The sequence below is a fragment of the Pocillopora verrucosa genome, chromosome 2 (assembly GCF_036669915.1).
Source record: "Pocillopora verrucosa isolate sample1 chromosome 2, ASM3666991v2, whole genome shotgun sequence".
In the NCBI taxonomy this organism is placed as follows: domain Eukaryota; kingdom Metazoa; phylum Cnidaria; class Anthozoa; order Scleractinia; family Pocilloporidae; genus Pocillopora; species Pocillopora verrucosa.
In genome coordinates this window covers 17,322,131-17,337,398 of record NC_089313.1, presented here as the reverse complement: position 1 = coordinate 17,337,398, position 15,268 = coordinate 17,322,131, and the positions used below count along the sequence as shown (strand labels likewise).

The window sequence follows — 15,268 nt, the reverse complement described above, 5'->3', positions numbered from 1 at the left end:
TCGGGAAAGCCTGAAAGAATACTGTCGGAGGGGAGGGGAAGGGAGGAAGGAAGAGGTAACCTTACAAGAGACTAACATCCCGTCAAGAGGTAAGTAACAATGCTCCTAGTCCCTTCATGCCTCTGAAAATTGAATAAGCTCCAGCAGAAGCAGCATTCTGGCTGTAAGCCCGTAAGCTCGTAAGCTAATTTTACCTTTCATTTTGATTAACTTGAAAGACTAACCTGGTTCAACGCTCTGTAGGCCTGGATCTCATACCACTCACTTCCTGTTAACAGTCCTCGGCTCGCTGAATACTGCGTGTTGTATTTTCGTTTGAGTTCCACCTTTAAACAAAAGTGAAAAATAACGCTTTGAACAAGGTGAAGGTCCCAAAAACTACCCTTCACGTCGTCTGCCTTTTTAAGAACAGAATCCAACCCTACTCTTGAGGTGGACGAAATGAAAAGAAAATATGCCATCGTCGATTCCGATCTATCGGAATATCGTTTTCGGAGGATATACAAAAAGGTCCTAATTTTTCATTTCCAAAATTTCAAGATAAATATCATAATACTAATAAATAAATTGAATTGGCTTAAAACTAATCGCTCTTGGTAGCTAGAGGTTTCATCGCCACTATAACAAATTCTCGATCATGATTGGCTTTCAGCAGTTTCACCTGAGCACTGACAGGAAAGTCATACCAACCCAGGCGGTCATTCGACACAATCGCCTACGTAGTTTTGTCAGTCAGCGACATTTTATGAACTTCAATTGTATTTCATAGCTAACAGCACAAGATAGGTTATTTCAGATAATTTATCGCCTAATTACCTGGACATCTTTCACATTTGGAAAAGGAATTCCGATCTGCATAAGAAGAGAGAGAGAAAACGTTCTTTTAAGACAAATTGGGGTTGTCTCTTACCCAAGTTAAAATAAATTGGGTTTGTCTCTTCCATAAGTTAAAACTCTTTCTGACTTTTCAAACTTTTATATCAAGAGTAATAAAATTTACAATTGAACATCCATATGGTTTGCCTCGGTTTTGCCTCGGCAACTAGTCATTTCATACCCAAGGACGTTTCACGCTCATTCGATTCGTACCCAAATTCAAACGATTCGTACCTAGTTTATGTCAGTTGTACCCGAACCGTTGATCGATTCGTGCCTATCCTTACATTCAGTAACGAACAGAGCCCAGATATGTCACGAAATACCTTAGTACAAGGGCGTGAAAAGACGTCGATTGTTGCATACAACAAGTTAGTTGAGTCAAACGAGTAAAATACACATTAAGTTCTAACTGGGTACGAATCGACTTAGTACAGAACGTCCGTAAGTGACAAAAAACTGATAAGCTTTGCCTCTCTCCGCTCTGTGATTGTTTATGCATATTCTCCATACTGTTCTCTGTACATTTTTTGGGGGCTGAAAAGGAGAATTTGTCTAACAATCAAAAGCGCGTTTTCATTGGCTCCTTGTGACATTCAACTTTGCCCTGATTGGCTTTTTTTCCCTGAAGCTTTGGTTTTGTAACACTTCGATCAAATACGCTTTGACAAGGCTTTGATCAAAGACATCAACTGAGATGAATGATTTTCAACAAAGAGAAGAGATCTGGGCTCCAAAAACTATAAGATTGAATTCCAATGATCTTCTGACGGCCTAGCTGTTAAAATAAACGCCTTCATTATATCACCCGCGGTACGGGAAATATGAAGCGAATCCTGTCTTCTGATTGGCTATCCGAGCGGGCAAGATGGGCCCGAAGGCAGTCAAAAAAAAGTAAAACATAAACGATTCTCGTGGGTTTACTGCGCTTCAAACACAGTTGGGCTTTTGAAGTCATATCTTTTTGCTATGTGATAAATCCTTTACTGACAAGACCGCAAAATATTCGCCTCGTTTTTTTTCTTTACGTTTTTACTGGCCGCGACTTCCATTCGTTCCATAAAAATCGCAGAAAAAAAGGGAATTGGGCCAACATCCAGCCATCTTGACCTCACGCATAGTCGTTAACACGTCTTCCCTTTTTCTTTATTGACTTTTTTGTAAAAAAACCCCTGGGATGTATCTTGAAAATCTTTCAATGGATATGTATGTCGCGAAACTGCCCATTTTGTGGAGTCAGACAGGATTGAAACACAATAATTGAATGTAAGAAAAAAGCTGTTTTTATAACATCAACCGCTTATCGATCTTAATTTACATCACTCGACAGGATTAAATAAAATTTGCATTTTTATCATTGTTTGAACGACATCAGTTGCGCCGTATTAATCTCTTTTTCGATCTTTCACCTGGGGCGTTTTTTCCATTAGCAAATTATCAATTCCGTTTAAATCCATGAATCGAAAAAGTTTAAAAAATCACCCGGGGAAACGAAAAAAAATGTCTCAGTTTTAAAAACATGTTCAAACAGAAATACGATACAAAAAGCTGTCATATTATTTCATCAGTGACAATGGACTTCTTGTCAGTCTTAAAATAACCCTCCAAAATTTATTGCAGCTGGTTGCTCCATTAAGAACGTGATCTGCGTTTTAACTATCCTACTCTCTGTCAGCTGTCGGTGTCGAAGCAATGAAAAGTTCGAAGAGTTATTCATATCCGTGGATCCACTGTAACCGATTCAAATTGTCGCTTTGGAAGGACAAAAGGAAGACTTCATGATTTTCACATTTTTAAAATTATTTGCCTATTCAATGGCCGGCGGATGTTGTTGCAACGAATGAATCAAAAGATGCGCTTTTGACTCCTTCGTCCTTAAGCTAATTCGGCTTCGAAGTGATCGTCAAGCAAATCTTCACCGTTCCAATGGAAGGACTGAAAGAGTTCCTAACTTCAACTCGCTTCAGTTTATTCGGCTACATTGTCGCAATCGTCTATTTCTTCGCAGGAGTTGTATTTGTAGGAATCACAAGTAAGTTGAGACTGAACGAAAGGAGAACGTTTCTTTGCGATTTCAGCGGCGCACAACCGGCTGACAAACTATTTCTTCAGGCGCAGTGCTTTGACAAGTATGAGCAACATTATAATTCTCCGCTGCCGTTTTACGTGTTTGTCCTATTAAATTTTGCTACGGTGATTGTGGTATGCCTTGTTTACAGTTGGTGTTGCGTGAAATCTCGAGTGGATAAGCTACAAGCGGCGGTAATACCAGACGCAGAAAACCCTCGTCCACGGCCTAGAGTCGAAACTCGTTGTATTTTCTTCTTGTATTTCCTTCATCTCGTTGCACGACTGTCGTTGGGGATCATTTTCGCGGTGTTGCAAAACTTCATGTTTTATTCAGGCGGCTTTCAAGTCGCATTCGTCTGCGTTTCGTTGAATGGCACAAAGAGCGCTTCGTCCGCAAAAAGCGAACCTATTACATATTGTCACAACTCCGTTGCGTCTGAAAAGGGCACATGCGCACTGTTGGTCCTTGCAGTTAATGTCATATTTGCATTTCTGGTCTTCGGGGAAATTGTTTATCTTGTAGTGCGAGCATTTCGAAGAAGCAAATTCGCGTCTGACTCAGAATTTTGTGCGAATTATTTCTTTCACCAAAGCGTGACAGCTCTGACACCAGTTTGCTCTCGTCAACGCATGAAAAGGAGAATACTACAAGAGACAGAATTTCTGGAACCACTTATCCACTGTGGTAAGGAAAGCGCAAATAAGAGGGTTTCTTTGGATGAAATATTCCTCGATGTGATCATTTACACCGGAAGAGCTACTGACGAATTTCTTAGGGAATGCAAAAGGCATCTAATATACGACTTTTACTTGAAGCCTGAAAGTAAAAAAGGATCTGTTGAGATCAAGACGCGCAAAGAGCTTTTTCTAGCCAACGAAGATGCCGACAACCCTCGCAAAATTCTTATCGTTGGTCGCCCTGGCATCGGGAAGTCACTGCTCTGTCGAAAGTTGCTTCGGGACTGGAGCAAAGGGGAACTTTTCCGTAACATTTCGGAGCGTTTTAAGTACGCCTTTTTGTTCCAATTTCGATCATTCTATGCAGAAACGACAGAAAAGATTTCCCTTTGGCAATTGTTTAATCGCGCTGCTTGTATGGACGGACCAGTCGACCATGGCCTTTTTCAAGAGTTATTGGACAACCCCGAGACAATCCTGCTTGTATTTGATGGCTTAGATGAATTTAGGGACCAGGGCAGTTGTACTGCAAACGAAGCCGCACGGTTCGGTAATTCTCCTACCGAGGAAATGCCGGTATCAGCCTTGTTCGTAAAGTTACTGCAAGGCAAACTCCTTCCGGATGTAACAGTGGTGACGAGCTGTAGGCCGACAGCATTGGAAAGCGTCGAGGTCTCACATTTTGAGAGGACTGTGGAAATTATGGGATTTACGGAAGAGAAGGCTCACAAATATGTGAACAAATACTGCCAAGGAGACGGCCACACTGCAGCCAGAATATGGGAGCATCTGAGTAGTAACTTACACTTGTTGTCTTTATGTTACATCCCTGTGAATTGCCGCATATTTTGTTACTTTCTGAAGGAGTTAATCAAGCCATCTCCACCTGACGCAGGAAGCGTCATTTTGCCCACAAGACTGACGGACGTGTACCTTGGAGCCCTAAGGTTGTTTGTCTTTTCACATCATCCTGAATTTCGAGATAAACCATTTCGAGGAAACGAAAGCTTTTCAGATGCGGTTGAAAAGACTTTGACTGATCTTGGATCGTTGGCGAGGAGAGGTATAGAGGAAGGACGGTTAATATTCGATAAAGAAGAAGTCGCAGGAATGACAAATTGTGGTTTGCTGACCCAATTACCTGACGCAAGGTTGTCACCGGTGGAATTCAAACAGCGCTTCAGCTTCATCCATTTAACCTTACAAGAGTTTCTCGCGGCAAGGGAAATTTCGAAGATGGATCCGGCTGAACTGAAGATCTTTATCACTTCCAACGCTGAGGATCCAAAGTGGCAGCTTGTCATTCAATTCGTTGCAGGATTGATCCATGGTAAAAAAATGGAGGCCATCGAGGGTATTGTGTCTTGCCTTCACGATTCGCTGCTCTCAAAATCACCTAGCAGACCGTCAAGAAGGAAGGCTTTGCTCATGATGAACTGCCTGTACGAATACAATGACGAGGCTACAGTGAAGAGAGTAGCCTCAATGTTAAAGCAGAACAGGGATTTCCACGGATTCATTCAGTTATGGAACTGTAACGTCACACCTGCCGATTGCACAGCAATCGTTTACTTCTTAAAACACATTGAGCCGCTAAACTACTACCTTGAGCTGACTTGCAATTCCTTAGGAGATGGCGGTTGTAAAGAACTTTCAAAGCTGCTAAAAGAGGGAGGTCCAGTCAAACTGGTGATACCCGAGAACAATATCACCGATCAGGGCTTGATTGCACTGGTAGAAGCTATCAGTGCGGACAGTTGCAAACTCAAAAAGTTGAACCTTGTTAAGAATACCTCGATCACTCCAGAAGCTTTGGGTCTTTTATGCGAGTCGCTGAAAGAGAGGAGTTGCAAACTCACCCATTTGAACCTTGGAGGACTCCAACTCACTGATAATGTATTGACACAACTGTGTGAGTCACTTCAACATGTGAACTCCTCATTGACCTACCTGAAGATGACCAATGACGACTTTTGGACTGATGCGCTCATACTAAAGCTCTGTGAAACACTTAGACACCCAAACTGCCACCTAACCGCGTTAAGAATTTCGGGCCATAAAATAACAAATCAAGGAGTACACTACTTCTGTGAAGCACTGGAATGTAAGCACTGTAAACTTACATTGCTCAACCTGACCAGCAACCGAATTACTGCTGTGGTGCTGCCAAATTTGTGTAAAGCAGTGAAGCACCAGAATTGCAAACTCTCGACGCTACACATTACTTCGTGGAACATCAATAACCGAAGCAAACAGAAGCTTGAAGATGCGCTCGAAGCTGCCATTTCCGTAAGAAAACAAACTCCAAAGGAACTAGAACCCTCGATAAGTTTCCGTGAAACATCTCACAAACTTGAGTTTTTTCATGCAGTCCACTTCTAATTCTCGTTATATACATTTCACAGGGGGGGGGGAAGTGGGAAAGAAAAAGGGAAAATCACTTAATTTTAAATTAACTGTCGCAAGGACTGTACCGTCCTAAATGTGACTTGTATAAACCTCGCGAAAGGGACAGATGCAGACGAGTATATGCATTTGCAGGGCTAAGTTCCCGTTTTCAACCAAATGGCTTATAAAAACGAGAGGTTGAACCACTTAAGAGGATGGGTTTGTTCAAATTTTATGGCTAGATTTATCATCGATTTAGTGACTGACTGATTGATGAAGTCAATTAAATTTTTCAGAAAGTTGTTCAAAATTCCTTCGAGGCTGAAAAAAAAGATTGTCTTTCCTATGTTCAGGTCAGTTCAACTGGCTTTGTTTAAGTCCAGTAATAAAACTGAAAAAGTGATAATTTATACGGTGCAATTATGGCTTTGCATATGTTGCACTATTCAAGGTTTGGCGTAGAGAAAAAATAATGTCACTCTGAGCGACTCTCCTCCCCCCCCCGTAGTTGTGCTGATACTACACCACTATAACTTAAATTTAACAAAGACAGGCTTCTGAATACTTTGCGGTCGCACGAAGATTGTAGTATTGTAAATAATTGTAATAACAAAACTCTTTCTAATTTTGCTACAGTTATTCTACTTTTCATCTTGAAGTTTCTCGAAGTCAGTCGAGGCTTTAGTCTGTTCTTGTCCCTAACAAAAAGCTTCGGAGGGCAATAGTCCATTTCACAGTTGTGTGCTTGGTTGTCAAGTCTTTGAACAGGAGTGAGGCTAAGGGTGACCTTGTCATGATACAAACCTTGCTACTTTTCAAATGTAAATTACTTTGTCATCATGCTAACTAGATACTGGTCTCTATAACAACAAGGTCACCGTCAGCCTCACTCTAAATCACAGGCTTGGCAACTGAGTACACGACTATAAAATGGCCTATTAATCAGGTACTCTTACCGTAACCACCGCTCTAGCATTGTTATCAGCAAAGTCGAGTCCTTCGCTTACTTTTCCTCGACAAACGGCTAAGAACAACCCACCGTCCACACATGACTCGTCATCGGAATCTACATAAAACACAGAAGTCACCAGGATGAGTGCTCACACACAATAAAATCATGGATACTGCTTATTGGCATCAATTTATTTCGCGAATATTCTGCACCTCCGTAATAACTTGGAACAAAGTACAGATTGGTTCAGAAAGTGGCGCGATTTGTCGAAAACAATCGCAGAGTAAAGTAAAGCAAAACCAACAAAATTTCAGTAGACATGCACAAGAAATGGATAACTGCTCTCTTTCGAGGTGATAGCTTTCTTTTAGAATGGGACGAAAAGTTTGACGATGTAATTGTGTGAGAGTAGGGCGTGAAAACGTGAAATAAATGGGATAACATCATAAGCTAAGTTCAAATTCCCATAAAAGTCGTTTTCGCCAAATGTTTTCATCGGTTACTTGGACTTCTTCTATGTATCATGCGTTGCATGAAAACTGAGCTACAGAGAAAATTTGATAAAATTTTGAAAATTGTTTATAAAGAATGACTTTTGCTACGTTTACTGACGTAGTAATCTTTCCACGTCATTTACTTTCCGCGAGTCTCACTCTCCTGATAAAATCTTCATAACTGAATACTCATACGGATCTGAGAATTTGCAAATTCGACAACAGAAAATTGAAGATTTTCTTTTTTTTTTTTGTCCAACTATCCACCGAGACTTTTTCCACCACTCACGAAAAGAAATAAGGTGGGAAACATATCCTATTGAAAAATCATTAAAATTTCCAAATACGGTACCGCAAAGAGCTCATTGATTTGGTTTCTTTACGTCATTCAGTTCTTTATTACTGTTCCAGCATTTTTGGAACGTTTAAATATCGTGCGACTCTTCCATCTATGAGAGCGAGTTTCTAAAGATTTGCAAATGCACGGATAACCTTTTAATAATTTTGAGACGTGAGTACAGAAATTGGTTTAAAAATGATAGTTATGTAATACAAGGGACGATCGAAATTCAAGCGGTGAGGAGCAAGAAACAGCACAAGATATACCTTACTTCACCACATGAAAGCAAGACAATGGAGGATTAATGACAAGGGTTATGAACTAAACTCACGGAAAGTTTGGAGGAATTTCGTTTAATAAAAACAGATAATCGACGGAACGAAGTCATTATAAAACATACGAACACTGGAAGCAAAACTATTACAACTAAATTGTGAAAACAGAGTTTCGCCTCGACTACTGTGTGTGCAAATGGCTGACCCTTAAGAGAAAAAGTCGCTGTGTCGTGATAACATCTTACCACTAAATATGGACAACACGACTCGATCATTGTTGGAACAAGAAGACAATTTGACCACAACTGGTCTGAAGACAGCCTCACTTCTCCTCTTCATGCTCGTTGGCACCTTCTCAAACGGTCGCGTTCTTTATACTGTGTTGGTTGTTGATGTAATACGTCCACCGTTGAACCGTTTCGTAGCAAGCTTAAGTTTTGCAGACCTCGCTAGTTGCCTTCTCCTAATACCTTTCGCTCTTGTTTCACTGGCGTCTGGTAAATGGATTTTTGGCCAAGTGTTCTGCGCCTTACATGTCACACTCGGTAATTACTTCGCCCAAGTAGCATGCCTTAATGTGGGCGCCATGGTGTATGAGAGATACCAAGCAATTTATCGCAAGCGTTTTCCCAGTTTATCGAGAAAGAACACCAACATTTTGCTGTGCTTCGCCTGGATTTGTCCAATTCCTCCCTCTGCAGTTATGCTTAGTCATCAATTCGATTACAATGCATACACAGGAATGTGTTTCCTTGCCCCTCAGCACTGGAATGCCATTAACATTGCAACAGAAATCGCTATCGCAGCTTTTGTGGTACTTTTTGTAACGTTTTCGTTTCGGAAAATTCTGTCTTTGATTCTTCCCCTCAGACGACGGGTAAGTCCTGGCCTGCTCTCAAACGAGGAAAAGTTAACCATGGCTGCGCATGTGCACTCGGCTTGGACACTGTTGACGTTCATACTCGTCTACGTCATTCTGGTAGCGCCTATCTTCATCGCAGGAATCGTAAACAATAAAAGCCTCTACCCTGGGAAAAGTCTCATACCAGATAAAGTGGTATGTGTTTTCCTTTGGCTCTATTGGCTGCAATGCTCTATCAAACCCTTTGTATACGTTATGCGGAGTAACAAATGCACCAGATGTCTTTTCTGTGGGTTTTGCGTTACCGGACTAGAGGGAGAGGAACTAACCAGTTGTTTTGGCAGACAGCACTCTCGCGTATACAAAGCGAATGGAGATTTGTTTGAAAACAACCGAGGTTCTTGTGCTAGCCTTCCGGTCAGTCCCGACAAAGATGACGGATTCCTCGATCTTTTCCGGACAATGCCTATCTCAAGTCCTGTTCGAAGTGTTCCCGAGCATGCCCGATCAGCCGATGATGCTACCAGCCAGTCAAGACAAGACAGGTCCATTTGCTTTGGAAATATCGTCCAAAATTCCGTTTTCATAGAGGATTTGGAATCTCACACAAGCGAATGCGAAGAAGAGCGAAATTCTTGTCGAGAAATCTCTGAAAATAATGGGACTACTGCAATACATATTAATGTTTGCCAAGAAGCAGTGGAACTTGATATAGTAGAAGGTATGTTAGATGAAGCCTTAAAGGCTCAGCAGAAAGTATGGGCTAGAAGTACCTCAAGAATCTGATAAACAGTTCTGGCCAGAGGTTTTTAATTGTTTTAAATTGAGTTATCATGCACTATTTAAATGCCGATTTCACACGGTTTGAATCTCCTTTCCCTAAATCAATTTTCGAAATGAAGATCACCAAATCAGGACGATAATTCTGCTTCCAACCTCAACAAGATGTTTAAAACGCTAGAAATATGAGAGTCCCACTATAACTCTCTCCTCCTCTCTCTTCCCACCCCCACCCCACCCCCCCCCCCCCTCCGCTCCTCTAAAAAGGGAAAAAGGAGATCTCCGATAAAAGACGAATGCTCCGCGGGAATTTAAGGGCACATACTGTGTGAGTCGATACCACAGACCAGCGGCGTTATTTGTTCCTTCAGCGGTATCACTACCCGTATAATATCAATTACATTCTTCGATTCAAATAACATGTAAACTATTTTACAGTGCATTGACATAAAGGTAAGAAGGTATCTAGAAGTTACCTTGCTGCATGTTACTCTCTTCGCCTTCACTTGCTCTCACAGCATGGTAAAACTGGTGCATAATATCATCAAAATCTGGCAATTTAAAACGCGAAAAAACCATGACAAAAGAGACATTTGTAAAGACAAAATAAATCACAACAAACCTGATTTGTCCCCACTGCGTGGCTCACTGACAAGTACTTTTCTATCCACAAGCTTTGACCACAAACCTGTTGACTACGCGAAATTAAAAAAAAAAAAACATTTTAACACAATGAAAACGCTTCACCCAATGGAGATTTCTCTCTTCACGCCCTGTAGAAGATAAGTGGCCAGAGATGGCGCATCTATTTCAGTAACAATCACAATATTTATTCTTCAATGTACGTACATTCAAAACCAGTCAGCTAATAGGTTGTATGTGAAAAAAAACAAGCAATCATTTGTTTATTTCCACAGACGAAAGTCTTGAACATTTCTCAGTCCCTGCTATTAGTAATCAACTTTGAACAACATGTCCTTTTTCAGTACCTGTGAGCCTAGTATTGGGTCAAATTAGGATTAACTCACGGCCAGAGTGGAATTCAATTTAAATCTCCCAAAACCATTCAAATCCCCCTCTTTAGAAAAAAAAAACTATTACACATTACCTCTATTACTATTACATCATACCTGCCAACGTTTGCTTAGCTTGTCCAGCATGTTATAAGAAGGAAAGAAACAGAGTACTCCATGAGGCACTGTCTACAGAGAAGGCGACAAACAGGTCTGAGTCAATTTAAGGGCAAAGAGAAATAAAACCAAAGGAAAAAGACAGTGAAATATAACTCAACATCTCCATGGATGGCTAGACATCTAAATTACCTCGCAAACATTAAGCAGAATTTTGCCAACCTCATCTTGAAAAGTGAAGGTCTACAAATAAATTTTCTCAGTTAAACAAAACAAAACCTGACTTGAACTGGACGCCTATAATATTCAACCTATACGACATCTCTTAACATCCTTATTATCATCATCTTTATCAATTTCATTACCGTTATCGTTATTGCTATTATCACATTATAGAGATGTAATTAAAATCCGGCAACTGAAGGCAATCTCTTGCTTTATGGGATAAAATTTCCAGGCGACAAATCCTGGGAGGATAAGTACGCATAACTTTAGGGTTAAATGAAATAATTTGTTTCGCTGTCATTACCATTTTATTACTTGTCATCAAAATAAAGGAAAGTTTTACACCTTTCATTCAATGGAGTAGGCTCTGTTGACCGCAAGTGACTATGAGCACGCTTTTCGGCTGAGAGTCAAAACCCAAAACCGAAGCAATCACAACAACCAATTATAGCAAAGAAATATCACTGGGAGGCACTGAGATCTCATAGCCATTCTGTAGCATACCTCAGCACTGTGATAACTTGCATTGATAGCTGATCCACTTGGTCCTGATGACAGAGTCCCAACCCACACCTAATAGTTGAGCAGACAATCTTTCATTAAAAAAGAAACGACAATAACAACAACAAAAGCAACACCCTACCAGTTCTACATTCTGGATAGTCACCAAGAGAATCATAAGTCTCTTTAAGTCGTGTATCTCCTACAACTCACTTCTTCAGATTCAAAACAGTATGATCCTTGGATTTGCTTTCACATTCAATTAATGTGGCTTATCTCGACAAGTTGAAAATTACAGTTGTACTTTTATGATCAACCAGATTTGAGGCCAGCTATTTATTCCCAAATTCCCTAGTCGGGATAAAGCCTCTAGTTGTGTCACTGCATCTTCTAGCTGCCAGTACACCGTCAGATGCTATTCGGCTACAAATTGTCCCTAGAATTTTGGAGCAAATTATGGAACGATACCTGTGAATTAGCAATGACATGATTTGCCTCCAGCTGGATTGGGAATTTGATTCCAAGCTCAGACGAGAATGAAGCCATGGGTGAAAGAGTTCCAGACGTCAGCACAATACAACGAGCCTGAGAGCCAAGCTCTGAGAAAACCTTAAGAACGAAAAACAAGACAAAGAGGAAAGACCCATGGGCAAGCTTGGGGGAGAGATCTCTCTTGAGATAATGAGGTATAACCATTTGTCTCACGATGTAGTCACTTCCGATGAGGATTGGAACGTTTTGACTGCACACTGGAAGTCTTCATCATTTGGCATGAAGACGACTCGCAGGGCATTTACCACGATGAGTACCTTCAACGCTTTATTAAGATACATGTATCTCTCTTAATAGAGCAAACTCTTATCCAATTGAGTATCCAAATGGATCTCAGATTACTTTAGTTTCGCTTTACTTCGACCTGTGATTTGTCTGAAAAACTCGCGCCACCGACTCAACCATTTAGATGCAGAGGTAAAACCAATCCCAACTTTGTCACTCGCGTTTTCCCGCGCTTCAAGCAGGTTGTCCATTTTCACTTTGAAAATCTCAATTTAAATCTGATTTATCACCAAATTAACGTAGGAGTTAAAAAAAACAGTGGCATTTAACCCAAGGTTTACGTCTGTTGACATTACTGCTAGCATTACTTTCAACAAGCCACAAGCAAAAATCTAAACCCTACTGACGATTAACACCGAACGAGAAGAATTCTTTACTGACTTAAAATAGGAGCGAAAATGCATCATCCTTGCACGAGGATATCTTACCACAGCAGGGTTTAAGCACCAAAAGTTCAAAGATTGCGTCCATTCCTTTCTAGCTCCTGTTCAGATGAAGTAAGTTCCTCATTAGGGCCATAAATAAAATAACACCCCATTGCTACTTGCGCGTCAGCCATTCTTCCTTCCATCTATTGCAATCTTAAGCTCAAAATTTTGCCATACATCGTCAACCATTGAATCGACGCTTTCCCTCGAACAAGCGCTCCTTTGCGATGTTCAGTCCAACTATCGGCCAAAATCTATAATTGCCACCCCACTGACCGTGTTTAACCCTTTAATATTTAAGAGTGATAAAAACCTAATTTCTCCTTAAAGTATAAAAGCTGAACCTGGAATTAAGGTCATAAGAAAAAGGGAACTGATCACCAACTACAGAAGCTGTTGATTGATAAATAAATTCACCAAGTGAGTACCATAACAAATGTATAGATGACAGAATGGAGAATATGTATACGATATCTGGGTGTTGAGGATCAATCAGTGTGCAATAATTCTCACCTCCATGAGATCGTCTCCATCCTCCTGGCTACAGTTAAAAGGAAAGGAAAAAATTCTATCAAATGTTTTCATTCAATTGAATCGTCTGGTCGTATTTTTACACTTTTTCAGGTTTGCTAAAGCTATTATATACTTACCAAAACTACATCCCTAACCATGACTGATGTTTTCAGTACTGCACACCTGGAAGATTAGAAAAAAACCAATCAATTCTCCTGGGTAGTACACTTTTAACATTACAAACAAACAACCACCTTTCTTGACCATTCCCTAAAGAGGGTTTTTAGGTTCAGTGTCACAAATCACACAAACAAACGGACAGAAAGTGGTGACAGTTTCTTAATTAGCAAGAGTCATGCCTGTTAGCCATTTTACACATATGTGTAAGAACATGTCATGCATCTAATAATAAGAGTCTGGTACTATGAAGAACAAATCCAGTATGAAGTGAGGTGGAGGATTTTCTAAACCTGAGAAAAAAATTCATTTATAACCATTTTATACTATACTTTTCTCTATAAGTTTATTTTGGCACTGACAAGGAAAATTTTGTCTAACAATCAAAGCTTCCAAGGATTGGTGATCATTTCCTTTATTCTCATAATCTTAAAGAATGATTCAACAGTATTATTGTAAGGAGAAGTTACATGCTGTTCACTTTCAGGGTTTAAAAGATTAAGACATAAATTTTACAAATGCATTGAAAAACAGTGTACCTGTAATCAGAAATATATTGCATATTGTTTGCCATCATATATTTCCCAACAAGGAATATCCCTTCCAGCAGACTTTGACTATGAGAGGACAAGGTAGGCATGTCATTTGATCTGAGAATGGAAGAAAGGGATTAAAATAAAGGTAATGGCAAAATGAATGTTAGTGTAATTAGACAGATTTTTATGGGAAAGTAACAAGCCAATACACAATACACTTACAGTACTAAGAAAGATTTTTAATAATTTAAATGAACCTTTAGCAATTACAAAACCTTAAAAACATTTCCTATGCCCATAAATCATGAAATACATAAACAAAGTCCACTATAAGAAAAGCACTCACATACAACATAGCATTTAAATGCCAAATCACAATTTATATGTACCTTGTTGGATCTTTTATGGTTGCCATAATGTACTGATAATGTTCCTGTTCACAAAAAGAATACATTGAAATAACAAGATCTAATTTACCTAGAATACTGGTAACTTAAAGACATTTCAAAATATAACTTTCTGTCAATAAACCCACAGTGTATTTCTAGAACCAAAACATTAAAAATAGCAAAAAAATTAGACTATAAATTTAAAAATAAATTTTCACATTAACTTGGCTATTTTCTTCACTGAATGACCAGCCAATCACCTCGAACACAACATGTCAGCCCTGATAGAAAAATCAATCAAAAAGTCACATACAAAATATATGTAGAAGGTTCCAGGTGTGATTGTTTGTTTCTCCATTGCAGCTATGATTTCCATTCCAGACCATACTTTAGAAGACTGCTCAAAGCTTCTCTCTTTCAACTGTGCAGAACTCTCATGAATCCATCGCAGAAAACTCCCAATCTTACCAAGAAACAAAATCAAGTTAACTACAGAGCTGATAGTCAGAACACCATTTTTTCTGTGTTTGAAAGAAGGAAGCAATCTTTTTAATCTTTGCTGGGGAGTAACCACGATGCTATTTCATTATCAGTGATAATAGCTTTTGCAAATAAGATTAGTAAATACAGTGAGATGTACACATACTAACTTTGAAAACAAGGCTCAGAGAAATTTGTTTAAGAGTACAGGTTACAAAATATACAAGAGAATGATGGATTGCCAAATCTTCTGAAAGGGCACCATATACTCAGATCAGTCTGTGTTCACATTCTTGGGAAAAACATTCCACTCTCAAGGGATAAAAGTGGAGATGGA

The 15,268-nt window shown here is 39.7% G+C and overlaps 2 protein-coding genes across 3 annotated transcripts in view; one reads left to right on the top strand and one right to left on the bottom strand.

The window, feature by feature from the left end:
- The window catches only part of LOC131792869 (Fanconi anemia group J protein homolog), a 29,638-nt gene that overhangs the window by 5,578 nt on the left and 8,792 nt on the right, over positions 1–15,268 (bottom strand). For both annotated transcript variants that reach the window (XM_066162415.1, XM_066162416.1), the window contains exons 14-28: positions 14,765–14,914; positions 14,452–14,495; positions 14,066–14,176; positions 13,487–13,532; positions 13,350–13,377; positions 12,837–12,892; positions 12,040–12,180; positions 11,575–11,643; positions 11,038–11,088; positions 10,846–10,917; positions 10,338–10,410; positions 10,192–10,266; positions 6,969–7,078; positions 817–852; positions 225–326 (exon numbers count right to left, since the gene is read on the bottom strand). In XM_066162415.1, coding sequence (XP_066018512.1) covers positions 225–326; positions 817–852; positions 6,969–7,078; positions 10,192–10,266; positions 10,338–10,410; positions 10,846–10,917; positions 11,038–11,088; positions 11,575–11,643; positions 12,040–12,180; positions 12,837–12,892; positions 13,350–13,377; positions 13,487–13,532; positions 14,066–14,176; positions 14,452–14,495; positions 14,765–14,914 — 1,164 coding nt within the window. The remainder of the gene's footprint in view (positions 1–224; positions 327–816; positions 853–6,968; positions 7,079–10,191; positions 10,267–10,337; positions 10,411–10,845; positions 10,918–11,037; positions 11,089–11,574; positions 11,644–12,039; positions 12,181–12,836; positions 12,893–13,349; positions 13,378–13,486; positions 13,533–14,065; positions 14,177–14,451; positions 14,496–14,764; positions 14,915–15,268) is intronic.
- On the top strand, positions 2,518–6,910 carry LOC131792823 (nucleotide-binding oligomerization domain-containing protein 2-like). Its single transcript, XM_059110230.2, has one exon. It carries the CDS (start codon positions 2,803–2,805, stop codon positions 6,004–6,006), a length of 3,204 nt encoding a protein of 1,067 aa, XP_058966213.2. The 5' UTR covers positions 2,518–2,802; the 3' UTR covers positions 6,007–6,910.

Coding starts and splice junctions, on each gene's coding strand:
- LOC131792823 (XM_059110230.2), top strand. CDS start 2,803: ATGGAAGGACTGAAAGAGTTCCTAACTTCAACTCGCTTCAGTTTATTC.